This window comes from Pundamilia nyererei, unplaced genomic scaffold (assembly GCF_000239375.1).
Source record: "Pundamilia nyererei isolate P.nyererei 1_Seehausen unplaced genomic scaffold, PunNye1.0 scaffold00053, whole genome shotgun sequence".
Taxonomy (NCBI): Eukaryota; Metazoa; Chordata; class Actinopteri; order Cichliformes; family Cichlidae; genus Pundamilia; species Pundamilia nyererei.
The window spans coordinates 38,766-56,041 of NW_005187454.1; the positions used below are offsets into that span (position 1 = coordinate 38,766).

At 41.4% G+C, this 17,276-nt stretch overlaps 2 protein-coding genes across 4 annotated transcripts in view; both read left to right on the forward strand.

The window, feature by feature from the left end:
* The window catches only part of cabp1a (calcium binding protein 1a), a 10,821-nt gene extending 1,977 nt beyond the window's left edge, over window positions 1–8,844 (forward strand). Inside the window, exons 2-7 of the mRNA XM_005733530.2 lie at window positions 5,551–5,581; window positions 6,951–7,094; window positions 7,194–7,303; window positions 7,382–7,456; window positions 7,563–7,635; window positions 7,731–8,844. Coding sequence (XP_005733587.1) covers window positions 5,551–5,581; window positions 6,951–7,094; window positions 7,194–7,303; window positions 7,382–7,456; window positions 7,563–7,635; window positions 7,731–7,756 — 459 coding nt within the window. The 3' untranslated portion in view covers window positions 7,757–8,844. The remainder of the gene's footprint in view (window positions 1–5,550; window positions 5,582–6,950; window positions 7,095–7,193; window positions 7,304–7,381; window positions 7,457–7,562; window positions 7,636–7,730) is intronic.
* Window positions 8,845–10,589: 1,745 nt separating this feature from the next.
* On the forward strand, window positions 10,590–17,205 carry mlec (malectin). Of its 3 annotated transcripts, none has more exons than XM_005733532.2 (6): window positions 10,590–11,214; window positions 12,024–12,244; window positions 12,732–12,910; window positions 13,220–13,396; window positions 15,902–15,959; window positions 16,079–17,205. In XM_005733532.2, the coding sequence occupies exons 2-6, from the start codon at window positions 12,043–12,045 to the stop codon at window positions 16,321–16,323; spliced, it is 861 nt and encodes a 286-aa protein (XP_005733589.1). In that variant the 5' UTR covers window positions 10,590–11,214; window positions 12,024–12,042; the 3' UTR covers window positions 16,324–17,205. The 3 variants fall into 3 exon arrangements, with proteins under 3 accessions (XP_005733589.1, XP_005733590.1, XP_005733588.1); XM_005733533.2 differs by having other exon boundaries at window positions 10,830–10,855; XM_005733531.1 differs by lacking the exon at window positions 10,590–11,214 and adding an exon at window positions 11,221–11,637.
* Window positions 17,206–17,276: the final 71 nt, after the last annotated feature.

Genomic DNA, 17,276 nt, shown 5'->3' on the forward strand with positions numbered 1-17,276 from the left:
AACTAAGCTCCAGCTTGCTGCTTAAACTGCTGGTAATGATGTTTACTGAGGACATTTTCCTCTTCTTTCTCTTCCACAAAGGCCAAGAGTTTATTTGCTGCTTTTATAGTGTTTGGGTTTTAGTCAGATTATGAATCAGGGAGTGATTTACATACGTTGCCAAAATAGGCCGATCTCAGTCGTAAAATAAGCTCAGCACCGGAACATGGAGATCAACCTTTGTGGCTTCCAGAGAAACATTTTCTATTGCTTTGTAGTACAAAAGCCATTTCTACAAATAACCCGTGAGTCAGTCTGTGAGCAGTTCTATGAAAACATTTGCATGACCTGAAAGGGGGCTTTGATGAGACAGCTAGAGAAGCAATGATGGGCAGAGATGTAACGCATGGTTTGAGCAATACCAACACATGGTGCCTCTGGTAGTACATACAAAGTAAGCAGGATTTACATTGCACTGATTGCAGCACAGAAGAGAAACACACATGAAAATGAGCACTTACACATGTAGATATACATTTCACTGCAATGGCTGGACTACATGTTGACAGTATTCCTGCCACTCACAGTCTTTCTATATGTGTCTCTTCCATGTGGCTGCTGTAGGTCAGCATGACCTTCCTCTAGCCTGCAGAGGGCAAAGGATGATGTGTGGGTGTGTGGGTGGGTGGGTGGAAGGCAGAGAAAGAAAAAAAGAAATCAAAATTCATAAAATATAAAAAGGCCATAAATGAATTCAAATGCAATCTGAAGGCTGGACATTGACAAACTGTTCTGGAGCGAGAGTTCATCCAAGGAGGAAAACAAAGCTGTAAATAGGTCACCACAGAATGTTCCTCCAAACTTGCCTGCTACAGATTTTCCAAAACCTTCCCAGAGTGCATGCAACCCATGACGTAAAGGTTTACTTTACATTTGTTAATGCTTTGTTGTGTTTTGCTGTAGGAAAGTTTATGCCATTTCTCTCATTTATTCTCGTGTTTGGAGGTCTGTTAATCTGTTTGGAGCTGTCCGTGCTGTTTATAGTAGTCTGGTTAGTGTGACAGTCAGGTGAAATATTGCTCACATGTCTTCTTTTCCTTGCATAATTCTGTTTCCTTCTTTGGTCCATCCACTTCCCGCCCTCGTTTATGTTCTACCCCTACCCCCACAACTCTCTCTCACTCTTTCCATATCATTGCTGGTCTTGCTTTTGCTACACTCCACAGTCCAGAACAGCATCCTTCACAGTTTCTCATTCGGCTGTAGGAACAGGTTAGAAGCCCGGGCTTCATGGGTCTTGTTGAAACCAGAGTTTACACTCCTCTCAGAACCCAGAGTGCAAGCTTAACGGAGAGAAGGCCCTCATGGTCCTTTTCGGTGCCTCTTCTTTCCTTTGGTATGGGAAACTGCTTAGACTGGCCTCTGAGAACGGTAAGCCCGTGCTGCTGCACTCTGCCTTTCTCAGCTTCCTTCATAGCTCTTGTACAAGCTACAGTAGCACTTGCAACTTGGAAGCAGACTGTACTGCTGCATAGGTGGTGCATAGTTTTCTGCAGTTGTTTCTGTTTATTTTATTGCAAATGCTCATGGTAGTGCAAGAAGCATGCACCTAATTATTAATTAGATACATACTCATTTTAGCCCCTCCCACCCCCTCCACACACACACAGAAAAAACAAAAGAAAGAGTTTGATGTTTAATTCTGCAGATGTGCGTGCACTGCACTGCTTTGTAACCTTGCTCTGGAGTATAGTTTGTTAAACTCAAGTCAGGTTGATGGTTTCAGAAACTTGCAGATCTTTGTTACCATCCAGAACTGCTTTCCTGTAGAAGACATGATGTCGTGATGTCTGTCTGTGATCAGTATATGTGTAACCTCTTCCCCGGTGCTTTCACTTGCCTTTTCTCTGCTTCTGTGTGTGTGTTTACTGTTCCAGTGACACTGTATAGGTGTGAGGTGCCAGTCCGTAAAATGTGGCGAGTAAACTGTTATGAACGATGAGTGGAAAGTTGGCAGCATGCTGGTTTATTGATGTATTTACCTTTCAGTCGTGTCTTCATATTTTCCACATTGTTTCTATTGCATACACACTTGCACCCCACCACCACACACACACACACACAGGCACTGATATATAATTCTTAGATAGTATTATTCTACTCTGCAAAGCTCAGCTGTGTCATCCCTCAAAGTATACAGGAGGTCTATAGTGACTTTCTCATAAGAGCTCACGATTCCCCTCTCAACTTGTATCTTTGTTCCATTCTGCTGTGTCTCTGCACCCCTCTGGAAAGATGCTCCAGGATGCTGAGCGGAGAGTCAGAGTGGTGCTGTCCTGTGAGGAGATGGGCCAGTCTGGGTATCTTGGGTCTTATCAGGACTCCATTGTTTCGGTGACACAAAACTGCGTTCTCGTGAGCAACATACTGGGACAATCCTGTGTCTTCCTGAGTAAAGGCATGGCAAAGTGCAGGCAGGCTGTACGTAAGTCTGGACAAAAATTATCTTTAATGACTCCTTCCTGTCAGAGAAGCTGTCATTTCTGCAATTATTAAAGAAGCTGCAACTTAATTGTACATCATTTTCAGCTATAAGCTTGGAATTCACTGGTGAAGAAGAAGGTCAGAAAGATTAAATGCAATGCATGTAACCCAACAACAGTCCAAACGTGTCACACGTGGACAACCAGCTGTAGCAATGCAGACACACATTTTCTCTGTCTCTCTTGTTCTCGCTTTAACATCAAAAATCTGCATGTTTGTGCAGCGAGTGCACAAAATATTACAGCAGCATCCTGACATACTGCTCCGCTTGTCAGGTTAATGTGTAGCTGGAGCTGGATTAGTTAGCTTAGTGCCAAGATTTAAAAAGAAGGGCAAACATCAAGCCTGTTCCTGTCCAAAGATAACAGCATACGCCTCCCAGCACTGCTTAAGCTTCTATTAATTAATGTGCTGCAGCTTGTTTACTCGATCCATATAAAAAAGTATTAAAAAGGGGGGGGGGGGGGGCATGTTGTGGTTTTAAAGGGGACCTATTATGCTTTTCCATTTTTGCAGCATAGTGTATAGAGGTGGCATGGTGGCTGGCGCTGTTACCTCATAAAAAGAGGGTTGTGGGTTTGAATCCAGCTTGGGGTCTTTTTGTGTGGAGTTTGTATATTTTCTCTAGGTACTCTAGCTTTCTCCCACAGTCCAAAAGCATGAATGAGGTTCAGTTAATTGTTGATTCTAAAGTGACTGTAGATGTAATTGGTTGTTTATCTCTATGTGTTATTCTTGCAGCAGTCTGCCAATCCGTCCAGGGTTAGGGTGTATCCTGCCTCTTGCCCTGTGACAGCTGGGATGAGCCTCAGCCCCTACAACTCTGAATTTGATGAGCAGAAGAAAATAGATGGATAATGTGTATATGTAGTGTAGACATTGCTAGTTCAAGTTGGACTCACTTTTGAGTCAGAACTGATTTAATTCTTTATGGCACAGATTCATCAAGGTGTGGGGAAGTCAGAGATTTTGATCCATATTAAGATGAGAACATCACACAGTTGCTGAAGATTTGTCAGTCGCACATCCGTGATGAGAGTCTCCTGTTTCTCCACATCCTAATAGTGCTCTTATGGATTGATATCTGGTGTCTGAGGAGGCTATCTGACTACAGTAAACTCATGTTCATGTTCAATAAACCAGTTTGACATGATTTGAGCTTTTTGGTATGGTGTGTTACCTGCTGGAAGCAGCCATCAGAAAATGGGCACAATGTGCAATACTCAGGTAGACTGTGGTGATTATATGCTCATTTGGTCCCAAAAGACCCAAAAGTGAGCCAAGAAAATACATTAATATATTCAAATTCCTTACACCATTACACCACCAGCCTGAACCTTTAATACAACGTAGGATGGATCCATGCTTTCATCCATGTTGTTTAGGCCAAATTCTGATCTTGCTATCTAAATTTCACAGCAGAAATCATGGCCCATCATGTCAGGCACGGTTTTTCCAGTCTTCTATTGCACAATTTTGGTGAGTCTGTGTAAACTGTACCCTCAGTTTCCTGTTCTAAGCTGACCCGAGTGGCCCCCAGTGTGGTCTTCTACATGTGCATTCAGAGATGCTCTTCTGCATAGCTTGATTATAACAAGTTTTTATTTGAGTTTTTGTCGCCTTCCTATCAGCTTGAAGCAGTCTGGCGATTCTCCTCTGACCTGTGTAATCAATAAGGTGTTTTCATCCAGAGAACTACTGCTTACTGCATATTTTCTCTTTTTCAGACCAGTATCTATAAAGCGAACCACATAAAACACAGTTGTGTGGGGAAAATCCCAGCAGATCAGCTGTTTCTAAAATACCCAGATCAACCTCTGGTACAAACAACCTTGTGGTTGGCTGATTAGATGTCTGTGTTAACAAGGTGTTGAACGGTGTGTGTAGAAGTAATCCTTGTGGCTAAAACCTCAGGCTTCAGACTGCTGTAAAAACTCTTTTTCTGAGATAAACAAGGTTTTTTTTTAACTGAATTATTCACAACCACTCCAGCTGAGTCCAACAAACATATAGAGCTGGAATAAACATAATAGGTCCCCTTTTAGAGAGGTTATTTGCTATACTATTGCTAGAGCAGCAAGTGCACTTCAACACACTGTAAAGAAAAGGGTGTGATATGTTAGTTTGTGAGTTTTAGAGGGTGATAGGTGGATTTTGCTACTTTCAGACAGATTGAGGCTAGCTGTTTCCCCCCTGAGTCAACATATTTATCACACAGACATGAGAATGATGTCATTGTAATTTATCTCTTGGCAAGAAAGGCAAAAAGTTTTTATTGCCTTAAATGTGATTTGCATAAAACAAACAAGCGTCTTTGAAACGTTTTGCTCTGATGTGTTGCGCTGCAAAGAAGTCCAGCTTTTTCTGTAGCATAAGTATACTGGATAACCGATAATGGTTGATGTATTAGCAGTGACTGATTGACACAGGCTTTGCTCGTGGACTGCACGTGCATTCATGTTGGGTTGGCTGGTCCTCTGGGCTCATATTTCTTCTTTGTTTTCTATGTCAGTTTTTTCCCATCTGAGAGCTCTTCGGGCCCAATGTCAGCCCTCAGTGTTGTGTTTAGACTTCACACGACTCCTGCTGTTAACCCCTGAGGACTCTGGGACATGTCTGCCTCTTTCTCTGTCCTTTAAAGGTTGCACTTATTGTAAGCCATTGTAAGCCATTGTAAGCAAGCAGGAAAAAAATAGAAACAGTCACATTCTTCTATGATCTCCAGAGTCTTTATTCCCAGCTATGCTTTATGTAAATTGGCCTATTTATGCCAGAAGTTTGGTCATCACGACATGAGATCGTTTCCAATCTGCTCTTACATCTTTACTTTAGCTGAAGTTTACTTGGCGTCTGCGGACTGTTATGGAAAATACTGCTGATTTAGAGTCAGGCGTCACTCAAGTCACAGCATTGTCATCAGTATGTCTACATAGAGCACATATGCAGAAGAATATTTGATATGATGATGATGATGAATGTTTTCTTCGCGGATTTTAATTTTGATTTTGTGCTGTTTTTTCTCAACAGGACAGAGAGCTGAGGCCAGAAGAGATGGATGGTAAGTTTCCCTTTACTTAATGCTGTCACTTTCTTTCTTTGCTGAGGCCATTAAGATAAACAAAACAGAGAGTGAAAAGATGAAACAAATTATTCAAATCCTTCATAACATAAGTCTAAAAATACCAGGATTTGTAAATGGAAACAACGTGCAAATGAAAGGGCTAGAGTACAGATCAATGCACAGATGCTACAACCCCGGTCTGCTGTGCAAAAATGTAAATAAAAACAAAATGCACATCTAATAAACAAATATTATATTCACAACAGAACATGGAAAACATGTCAAATGTTTAAACTGAGGAAATGGATCATTTTAAGAAAAAATATGAACTCATTTTAAATTTAATAGCAGCAACACATCTCAAAAAAGTTGGGACAATGCCATGTTTACCACTATGTCGCATCCCCTCTACTTTTAACAACACTCTGTAAATGTCTGCGAAGTGAGGAGACCAGCTGCTGGACCTTTGGGAAAGGAATGTTGTCCCATTCTTGTCTGATATGTGATTCTAGCTGCTCAACAGTCCTGGCTCTTCTTCGTCATATTTTCCCTTTTGCAATGTTTCCAATATTTTTTAAATATGTGAGGTCATCCCATTCAGACGATGCCTGGACCATTTGCTGATCTAAAACTCATATATACCTTTCAGCATTGACAGTGCGCTTCCAGGTGTGCAAGTTGCAAATTCTATAGGCTCCTGCATACGTCAGAGATGCAGGCTTTTAAACTGGGTGCTGATAACAAGCTGGATGGTCCCCGACTTCTTCAGTCCAGACTATGCAGCATCCATGTTTTCCAAAAAGGATTATAAATTTTGATTTGTCTCATACTTTGCCTCAGTCAGTGTAAATGAGTTGTAGCTAAAAGTAGAGAGATGTGTTCTGGATCATGTTCGCTTCTTCTTCGTTTTGGCAGAACTTTAACCTGATTCTGAGGATGGCAGGGTGAACTGTATTCATGCTCTGAGTTCAATATTTTGACTATTATTACTTTTTGCTTTTTTGAACCATATGTGAGGAGCGACTGGTGTTTTTGAGCAAAAACAAGGATACGCCACATCATACTTTGATTTATTAGCTATGTAATTTCTAATGAGACAACAATTTACTAAATGAACATCCTGGTGTAATAAATGAGACCCAAAACTAGGATTTTTGAAAAAAGGAACATGTTTACTGGGGTCATAAATCAAGTGCAATCAAATTAGTCACCCCGTTCTGGTCATTTGTAAGAATGGATAATTAAGGCAATTTTGCCCTTCCACTTGCTCTATACTTGTACAGCTACAGCCATCTTTTATATATACCATCTAGGGATCAATATAATTCAATTACTAATACGATTTCTGTTACTATTTTTATAACAGAGCTCCGAGATGCTTTCAAAGAGTTTGACAAAGACAAGGACGGTTTCATCAGCTGCAAAGATCTCGGAAACTGCATGAGGACCATGGGATACATGCCAACTGAAATGGAGCTGATAGAACTAAGCCAACAGATCAACATGAACTGTAAGGACAAGCAGTCATCTATACACATCACACATATAACCATATCCTCTGTGTCTTTTGAGGTTTGAAATTTGTACCAAATCCTCTCTCTTTTTTAAGTGGGAGGTCATGTTGATTTTGAGGATTTCGTAGAGCTGATGGGCCCAAAACTCCTCGCCGAAACTGCGGACATGATTGGAATAAAGGAGCTAAAAGACGCGTTTAGGGAGGTGAGACTGTCTGGATTCAAGTGGTTTCATTAGCTACTTTTCTGTTTTCAATACTGAACCTCGGCTTGTTGTTTTCAGTTCGACACTAATGGAGATGGTGCCATAAGCACGTCGGAGCTCAGAGACGCAATGAGAAAACTGTTGGGACAACAAGTAAGGTTCAGCTCAGAGCGAGAAAAGAGAGTTATCGTTAATGAAATAGACGTTTTTTGTCGTGCTTTACTCACTGCTACCATCCTGTTTGGTTTTGGTTTTTCAGGTTGGTCTGAAGGAAGTAGAAGACATCCTAAGGGATGTGGACTTGAATGGGGACGGACTTGTCGACTTTGAAGGTAAAACGTCCTTTTCAGACAACCTGTTTAAGGTGTAGCGTAGAGTGTGGCTGAGCTGCAGTTGCAGTTTCGTGCTCTTTCTTCTCTCCTTTCAGAGTTTGTACGGATGATGTCTCGCTGAGATCATTAAAATGATCGGTCCTGAATGTGAAGCTACGTCCTTCTCTACACTAGACTAACTACAACAAGACGACATACTGAGAACTTCTGAGCCATCCAACTCTGAATGACACTGGAAAATAAAACTACTTTGAATGTTACGGAGTGAAGGCGTCACCTCACGCTTTCAGTCAATAAGTGTTCTTCCTGAAAAGTCTCCAGTTCAACTGAGGCAGAATTCGCTGTAGCCTAGCTGATGATTACCTACTTTATGTTTGGGTTGTTTTTTTTTTTGCACTTTAATTAACACTAATAACTTCCTCTGTGGATAAATCGCTGGTGTCTTAGTCTTTACGTGGTCTAATTACGCGTCTCACAAAATGTCACCTTTGATGTACAACAGCGTCAGAATGAGAGGCCGAATGTTTGTAGAAAAGATGTTAAAGGTCACTGTACTGTTGAAAATTCCACTATATATTCACCCAGTATGTGTTATATTAGAAACTGTAACCAGAACGACCTTTGTGTGACATTGGTGCTCCACCGAGGAAACCATGTGGTGGCAATATCCTAACTGTGTATCCTAACTGTGTGACCATCTGTGGTTTTTCACTGTGCCAGTTAAAGTCTGATAAAATGCACCACTGTGTGACATGCAGTTCAGTAGACTGATGATAATGAGCTGCTGAATATAAATACTTTTCATGTATGTTATTCACTTGTCTGGGATGAAGGACAGATGAAATATTTATAGAAGAACAAGATGCACAGCTTCTAGATCCGTGGAGCCAAACTGACACTATCCTGCCAATGTCAAGATTGTTTTTCTCTTTTAAGAAACACCTTGCCCTGTCTGGGATTACACAGTAGAAATAACGTATATGAAGCGTATTTACAGTGGATGTGATAACGTTGTAAATGTACTGTCTGTCGGTGTCTCAATGATTGTATTTGTGGTAATGCTCCACACGTCAGTGCTGTCAAAAGAAAATTCTATGCATGCCAAAGACATTTATTACATTCAGTATGCACATTTGCATTCCTGTCTAACAAAGTAAACAAAATAGCCGCCAAGTTAACTGTAGAAGAATAAAAGGTGTTTACATTTGAGCCCCTTTTATTGTGGTGATGTTGCCAAGGAAAATGTGTTGCTGTCTTTAGTTTGATATTTCGATCAAAATGAAAACATGACAACAGATTATTTCAGTGTGGACCTTTTGTTTGTTTTTCTATAATGCATTCATTTTAAGAATGATTGTGAGACTGCTGTTACTGCATGTCCTGAGGACAAATCTCCGCCCTCCTTATAATATTTGTCATTCATATAGCAGTATTCAAAAGTCACGAGCCAACCCTGATTTCTTTATATTTTGCTAGGAACGCGGCAAACAGATGCAGCGGTTTATTTAAATAAGTGCAAACATGCGTGGGAATGCAGTCGGTATAAAAGACAAAAACAGAGCTTGTGCAGTTCTGAAGAGCTTGAAAGTCAACATTTGGTTCTTTAACACAGCCTGAACTCCCTCTGCCAAGTTTTCTTGTAATTTCTTAAAGTTGTCTTCAGGAATGAGGACATTCAATGCTCTTCTTTGGATGTTTCTGCCTTTTGTTCCATTCAAGATGTTTCTGTAACGTTGAGGTCCAGGCTCTGGGGAGGCCTAATCCATGACTGATAATGTAACATTGTGTGTTTTTCTATCTAGACATGCTTTTAGTGCATTGACAGTGTTTTGGGGATCATTTTCATGCTAAAAACGGAAGGTGTTTCCAATAAGGCTTGCTTAAAACCAAAGAGGTAGCTCAAGACTGTTATACTGTACTGGGCATGTCTGTGAGTCTGCTAGCTGGGTATGTTTTGATATTATTGTACAATCATCAAATGTCATCTACGGTTCTAGAAAAAGCATATGACAGGGTACTAAGAGAGGAACTGTGGTACTTGCATGAGGAAGTGAGGAGTAGCAGAGTGAGGCAATGGTGAGGTGTGCGGTAGGTGTGACAGAAAGGTTCAAGAAGGGGGTGGGATTACATCAGGGATCAATCAGGGAGCCCCTTTTTGTTTGCAGTGGTGATGGACAGGCTGATAGATGAGGTCAGGCAGCAGTCTTTATGACTATGATGTTTGCAGACGACATTGTGATCTGTAGTGAGAGGAGGGGACAGGTGCAACAGAGCCTGGAGAACTGGAGGTATGCTCTGGTGTAACAGTGAGGATGCAAGGAGTGGTGGGTGAAGGTGGGTGAGGTTAACTGTGCCTTCTTCCTGTGTGAACTTTTATCAGTTTCGTTATTGAGAATATGTTTGACAATTACATGCAAATTAATAATTTTCCATAAAACAAACATACATACATTTGCTTTTATAATCTCTTTATTAAAATTCCCAGGTAAGACTATTCTGAAACTGACCATATTCGGAGTACTCTGACAAAACGATGTGCAGCAGCCAACAAAGTTAAAGAACACGTCTGTTTTAATGCTTTGCCTACATTTTCAGTGCAAGATGAAGTTTTCATGCACAAACAACCAAACACTGAGGCGGGCACTGCAACACCCACGACATAGCTGCACTATCACGTGCTGCCTCTGGGTTATTTGTCTTCTGGAGAAAAAGATGTAGCCGAGCCCTAAATGTCTGTAAAGCAGCAACAAGCCAATGTACTTCGTGGAAACACTAGGTCTCTGTAGGCGTGTGCCGCCGTAACACTACAGTCAGTACTGGTTCAAACAGAGAAACAGCTGCACTAAACTATTTCTTTTTATTAGGCTTTATTTTAAGAAGAAAGGATATTTAGCAAGTTAAAAAGGGAAAAGGGCAGTCGTAAAACACCTGTCATCCGTGGCGGTTGGCCGTTGCCATAGCAACTATCTTCATTCATCTCTTTCTGGTCAAATCTCAGGTGCCCCGTGTTCGCGCAGAGGGCTCTCCTGGATGCGCGTTGCGTTGGACTTTCCCAATTGGCCGAGACCCTACCATACCGGAAAAACAGGGGGCGGTACTTCTTCTTAAAGAACACGTGCTGCATGCTGTATGACTAGATAGTTCAGTTCATTGTATTTAAAAGAAAAAACAAAATACTGGAAGTACAGCGTTGAATATTTTTCCCCTTTGTTTTGACAGAGTGAGTAGAGCTGTCAGATTTCTTAACAGCCTTCCCTCGAGCGGCTTTTTTGAAGGGACTGATGGTTAAACCGACGGGCAAAAAAAAGCTTTAATCCTAAGCAAGTATTGAAAAATACAGCATTTCACACGCTGTGAAGTCCACAATGATAGTTTCATTAGAGTTTAGAAGTTTTAAAATATTTTTATGCCTCATAGTCACTTCCTAAAACTCTTCTAAAGACTCTTCTGCGCTAGGTTGCCTTTAAGGCTAAACTCGGGGCTTTCAAGCTGGAATCCCTCACTTGACGTGGAAAAAAGACGCACGACAAGTCTTGCCTGTTTCTATTAAGGGTGCATAATTGTTCCAGCCCTCAAAAAGTAATTTTCTGTCATATTCTTCTAAAAGTGAATTAATAGCTGTGTTTTTTGTGTTTAAACAAAGAATTGTGTGATTGGTTTGTGTTATACAAAATGTGTTTGATGGTCCGGGAAACCTTTAAGCGGCGGAGTAAAGTGATTGGACGAAGTACTTGTCAGTCATTTGAAGTGTAGTTAGGTAGCGTTGCTCCGCCCTCCGCAAACTGCCAGCAGCTGCAGCTAGCAGCAGAGCAAATGTTCATTTGGATGCACACATTGAATGAAAGTCAGTGTAGGAGGCTGTAGTCAGCAGCAACTAACAATATCTGCACTAGGTGAAGTTATCGCACAGTGTAGGTTGTAGGCACTCAGCTTCACAGGGCAAGCAGAGACACGCCTATACTTTGGAAAAATCCAGGTTGGAGATATTTGTGGCAGGGGAAGGTAAGATTTGCCGGGCTCTCATTCACCAAGAATTTCTGGTTAGACAGGTAGGTTAGCTAGCAAGCTAGCCTAGCTAAATAATCAACGTTATTCACTGCTAATTTCTCGTCGTCTTTTATTCTTTGGCCAATGAATACAGAGGTGATATGTCGTGACTTTGTCACCGTGAAATTACAATAATTGTTTATGACTGGACTGACATTTTCCGTGTGTATGTGCAAAATGCCACTGCCGGTACTGTTAGCATACTGGCTAACTTAAAGATATCATGTTTCATGTCACCAAGACGAGCTTGCTAGCTCCTGACACTGGCTAATGTGGTACAGTTAATGTTACATGCCGCATGCGGGGAAATACCGACGCTGAATATCTGTCTGTGTGTCCAGGAGCAGGCGGTGTGAGGTAATGCAGCGGGTCACGGCGCAGCTCGTCGCCGGGCTGGTCGCAGCGGTGCTGTCGCTGCTGTCCGAGCAGTCCTGGGCAGATGGTGGGGGGCCCAGCCTCTCTGAACGGGTTATCTGGGCTGTAAATGCCGGGGGCGACGCGCATGTAGATGTGCACGGTATTCACTACAAAAAGGACCCACTGGAAGGGAAACTTGGTAAAGGTGAGTGAACGTGATTAACTGTTAAGATGCGTGCCTGTCTTCGCTAGGCTTCACCTCTGATGTTCTAGTGAGAGTGACATTGTGAAGGTAGGTGCTCCACGGAGGTAAAATTGGCATTTCCTGCAGAAACCCCTGCGTGTTCTGGCTTCCGCAAGTAGCTCCAAACTTATGAGGAGTCAGCATAGAGGGCTACAGCCCCGCCCCACTCAATATGTAGAGGAAGCAGGTAGTGATGTGATCAGCGTGACTGGAGAACAGTTTTTGGTTCCATTTTTGAGGCAAACTTATTGAACCTTGGTGAAAACGCAGCATGGTTGGTTACTTTTTTGACGCACGGTGCTGTTATGTCATCAAATGTAGAGAAGGTCTGTGGGGTTTTGCAATATGCTGCAAGTCAACTAAAGCAGCACATTTCTAGTACTTTTGCTGTTAGGCAGATCTTGTCTTCTGATTGCATACCGAGCCTGATGATGTTGTCCGTTTGTAGCCTCTAATTATGGGATGCGTCTGCCAATACTACGGTCCAATCAGGAGGACCAGATTTTGTACCAGACAGAGCGCTACAATGAAGACAGCTTTGGATATGACGTCCCCATTCGTGAAGAAGGAGAGTATATACTGGTTATGAAGTATGCAGAAGTTTACTTTGCTCAGTCACAGCAAAAGGTAAGGCAGTTTCAAAAGGCTGTTCATGGTATGATTTGCTAATTAATAAGAAGTTAATTTAGTGAGAATAATGAATAAAGGGACAGGAAGCATTTTTATATAAAAACATTTTTTGTTGCATTTAAATTGGTTATGGCCCAGTATATTTCCCATCTCATGACCACTGTGTAAAAGGAACATCATAACCTCACCTTTAATCCACATTTTCTTTTACTTTATGAGTTGTTAATGTTTCCTGTTAAACGTGTCTGTGAGTGACAGTACAAGAATGAGGTGTTAATCATTACTGATTCAGGAATGTTTTTCCAGGTGTTTGATGTTCGTCTAAATGGCCACGTGGTGGTGAAGGACCTGGATATATTTGATCGAGTAGGACACAGTACTGCTCATGATGAGATCGTGCCCTTCTCTATTAGACGGGGCAAGCTGAGCGTGCAGGGAGAGGTGTCCACTTTCAATGGCAAGCTCACTGTGGAGTTTGTAAAGGTGAGTTCTAATTTGTTGAATTATCTGAGCTTGGCTATTTTTACACACGGTTTACATACTGTGTGGGGTGGGGCTGTAGCTCAGGTGGCAGAGCAGGTCAGCCACTAATCAGAAGGTCAGTGGTTCGATCCCAGGCTGCCTCCTGGCTGCATGCTAAATATCCTTGGGCAACCCCATGTCTGCAACTGGTGGTCAAAGGGCCCCCCTGGCAGCTGTGGCTACAATGTAGCTTGCCATCACCAGTGCATGAATGTGTAATGCAGGCCATTTACATAAGAGTGCTGTATTTGGAAGTATTTGTCAATTGTTGAGCTTAAAACACTTTTCTTTATTTTTCTTTTTTTTAAACCCAACATGTCCAAAAACAGCGATGAACTAAGTGTTTAATTCTTATTTTCTATATCTTTAATAGTGTTTTAGCATTGTAAGATGGCAACAAGCAGCTATGTGTAATAGTCAGAGGTTGGGAGAAAAGGTAGTACTCACTTTATATTAATATAACTCAAATGCAGTTTGATCTAGATATGAGCATAACTACTTGTGTGTCATGGGTGCCATTACCCCTGACACACACAAAGCTTTGCATAATGAACTCCCTTTGTGAAAGTGTCTCTTGATAGCCAGTTGGTGTGTGGGCTGTGAAACTGACTGATAACCATCCAGTATCTTATTGGCTCTTAGGGGAGAGTGAACTTGATGTGGCATTTTTTTTTTTCTGTTCCTACTATTATTGTCAAGGAACTGAAGAAAATAACTGGCACAGCAGATGCTGTTTTTGCTGTTTATGGGTGGAGTCACAGAACCTGTTAAACTCAAAAGCCTCTGAAGAAAAAAGCCTAAAGCCCAGACCCTACCATGCTTCTTAAAAAAAACAAATAAATAAATTAAATGATGTTTTGTTTTTTTTCCTCCCTGATATCACTACAACTACCTGTTAGATTATGAATTGTTATAAATAAGCTAAAAATTAAACCTGGTGTACATCACTTGCTTTGATGCTTGCAGGTGGTGAATTCAAATTAGTAGCGGAGGAAGGACAGGATTACTAAGAGTGTGGCACATCTGTGGTTTTCATTCTTTCTGAACAGTCTGTTTTCATGTCACAGATGTAGCGTGCTGTTTCACATTCGTTTCAGTGATTTTGCGTTTATTCATTTCTGGATCATCTTGACACACGAGCTTTGGTAAATATCAGGAGAATCACATCAAGATATTATCTGAAGCTGTCCTTTCTAACATTCAGCGCAAAACAGAACTCTCACTGCTAGTTCAGGCCAGGGTGTTGTCTGAGTAGAGCATGCACAATAGAGGACAACCGCGCTGCCTGTGAATTTATTGGATGTTTACTTGCATCTATTTTCATATCGACACAGGTGGTCAGAGTTTTGTGGGTAATGTCTGCGAAAGTTGGGGGTGTCAAAATGGTTGGATTGGTTAACATTGTAACATCTTATTTTCCTTTAAACAATGTAATGCTAATGTAATGATTAAAAAATAATAATAATTTCATCAGTGCTTGAACCCTGTGTTTTGAGGCATGCCCTTGTCTCAGCTGACTCACAAACCTTGTTGCCTTCCTTGGTATCATTTATCCCCCATAGTGTCTTGAAGCTTTTCAACCTAATTGTCTTTAGAATAGTTTAGATCGTGCATCTTGTACCATATTTTTATATCTTGAATCTCTTTCATGCTCCTGTTAATAGTGGAGTTGATGTTATCAGTGAGGTTCCCAATAAGTGCCTCTGAAAATGGTGTGTGTGTGTGTGTGTGTGTGTGTCTACTTAATTAGGTCAAGTAAGTTTTTATTGTTGTTGGTTTTTTCTTTTTGAGATTTATTTTAATTCATTGATGTGACCTGCTATTTATTTCCTTATCAGAAGTTAATAATTCTTATTTTGTTAAGTATCTCCAGTGTTTTGGGGTGACGTGGCAACATGACCAAAATTAAGTCATGGGTTCTGTTACTGTACAAATATTCTATGTAGTGTTCTCATTTCAAATGTGTTTAACTAGTTTCACTGAATGACTCCAAATTGAAATTGTCTAGTCACCATTTATTTTCGCACACATGCATCATAATTATTACACTTTTCAGTTTATACTAATAAATGTTGATCAATGAGCTGCAGCCATAGGAAAAAAAAAATACAGCTTTATGATTCCTTTTAAAACTCTGAATGACAGCAGGTAGCCTGTTTGTAGGGCATGCAACTGTATGCTAAATGTATAAAGTGGCATACTTGGGAAAGTTTCTGCAGTGACCTCTTTCTTCCATTATTTTTGTGGACCACTGGCACTCGTTGCATTTTTTTCTGTCTAAAAAGATTTCCTTCCCTGAATCAGTTGAACTGCATTTGGACACAAAATGGGATTAAATGTACACTACAAACTGAATGGGAAGTCAAGAAACAAATATGGAAACTCAAACAACTAAATGGGAGCTTTGAAAGTATATGTGGATACACGTTTTGCTTACATTTGACTCTGTTGAATCTGCTGTTTCAGGGTTATTATGACAACCCCAAGATCTGCGCTCTCTACGTGATGAAGGGGACATTAGAAGGTGAGTGCTGAGATTGTTAAACACTTGTTCAGCACTTTACAGTGAAGTGTGTTGACTAAAGCATTTTGACTTTCTGGGACCAGCGAGCTCTCCCTGACTTTTGTTCTACATCTTTTAAGATGTACCAAAGCTTCAACCTCACCCTGGCTTAGAGAAGCCTGAGGACGATGATGACGACGATGATGAGGGTGAAGTAGGCGAGGAAGGTGGGAAGAAAAAGCCCCCAAAAGGTACCCATCACAGGGTCCAGTCAGGCCCCCGAACACCAAACCCATACGCAGCTGACAACAGCAGCCTAATGTTTCCCATCCTCGTTGCGTTTGGGGTGTTCATCCCAACACTGTTCTGCCTCTGCCGGCTGTGAGCTAAAACTATCTACTAACGAGACGGACACGGGACTGTGAAGGAAGGGAGGAGGAGAATGAGGGGGGGAGGCGTGGTAACAGCAGCACAGGTAAAACATACACACAGGAGAGGGCTGGACAAGGAAGTACACAAAGAAGACAATAACTTTTGGAAGACCCACTGCAAGACGACGCAGATGCTGTAAGAATTGGGGGGGGGGAGATGCAGGAAGTGTATGCTGTGCGCTTCTCTGTGAATTTGTTTGCATCCACCTCTGCTGACCCTTTTGAACAGTGTTAGCCATTTCCACACCAGTCCTTCAAAGGCTGGGGAGAAAAAAAAACAAAAACATTTCGGCATTAAAAGGATGCTCAGGAGTGTTTGGTCCGGGACGGTTTTTGTAAACTAAAAAGCATTGCTTTGTACGGGGCGTAGAAAGAATACACTCCTGCTCAGCATCTGGCCAGACATGTTACTTTCAAATTGGAAATGGTACTGCTGAGAATTTGATTAAATAGAACTAACTAGAAATCAAACACGGTCACGGTTAATGGAAATGCAGTTGTCATCTGAGAGACAAGTGCAGAGATGGAATATTCGTATCTTTCTGTTCTAGTTGGTCCTTTTTTTGTTGACGTGCCATCTTCTACCTGCCATGTTGAAATATCAAAGTCCTTTGCAAACCGGTGGGCTCACTTGCTGTCTAAGTCGCCTTGCCTTTACTTAAATGTAGGTCGGGTTTCAGAAATGCGTCTGTGTGCAGTGATGAACATCTTTGGTATTGTTCCACCAAATACTAAATCAGGGGCATCAAAAAATGTGCTCATCTGTGATAACAAATTACAAGACCCTATTGGAGTTTGTTTGGTCGGTTTTTTTGTTTGTCTGTTTATTTTTTTGGGGGGGGGGGGTCATCCCGAGGATGGATTTATTTTATAAGTCGCACATCTAATCTTTAAAAAAAAAAAAAAA

Excerpts from the sequence above, each read along its gene's own strand:
- mlec (XM_005733532.2), top strand. The coding sequence starts at position 12,043 with ATGCAGCGGGTCACGGCGCAGCTCGTCGCCGGGCTGGTCGCAGCGGTG. Across the intron at positions 12,245-12,731 it reads GGAAGGGAAACTTGGTAAAG|CCTCTAATTATGGGATGCGT; the intron begins GTGAGTGAACGT and ends GTCCGTTTGTAG. Across the intron at positions 13,397-15,901 it reads TCACTGTGGAGTTTGTAAAG|GGTTATTATGACAACCCCAA; the intron begins GTGAGTTCTAAT and ends CTGCTGTTTCAG.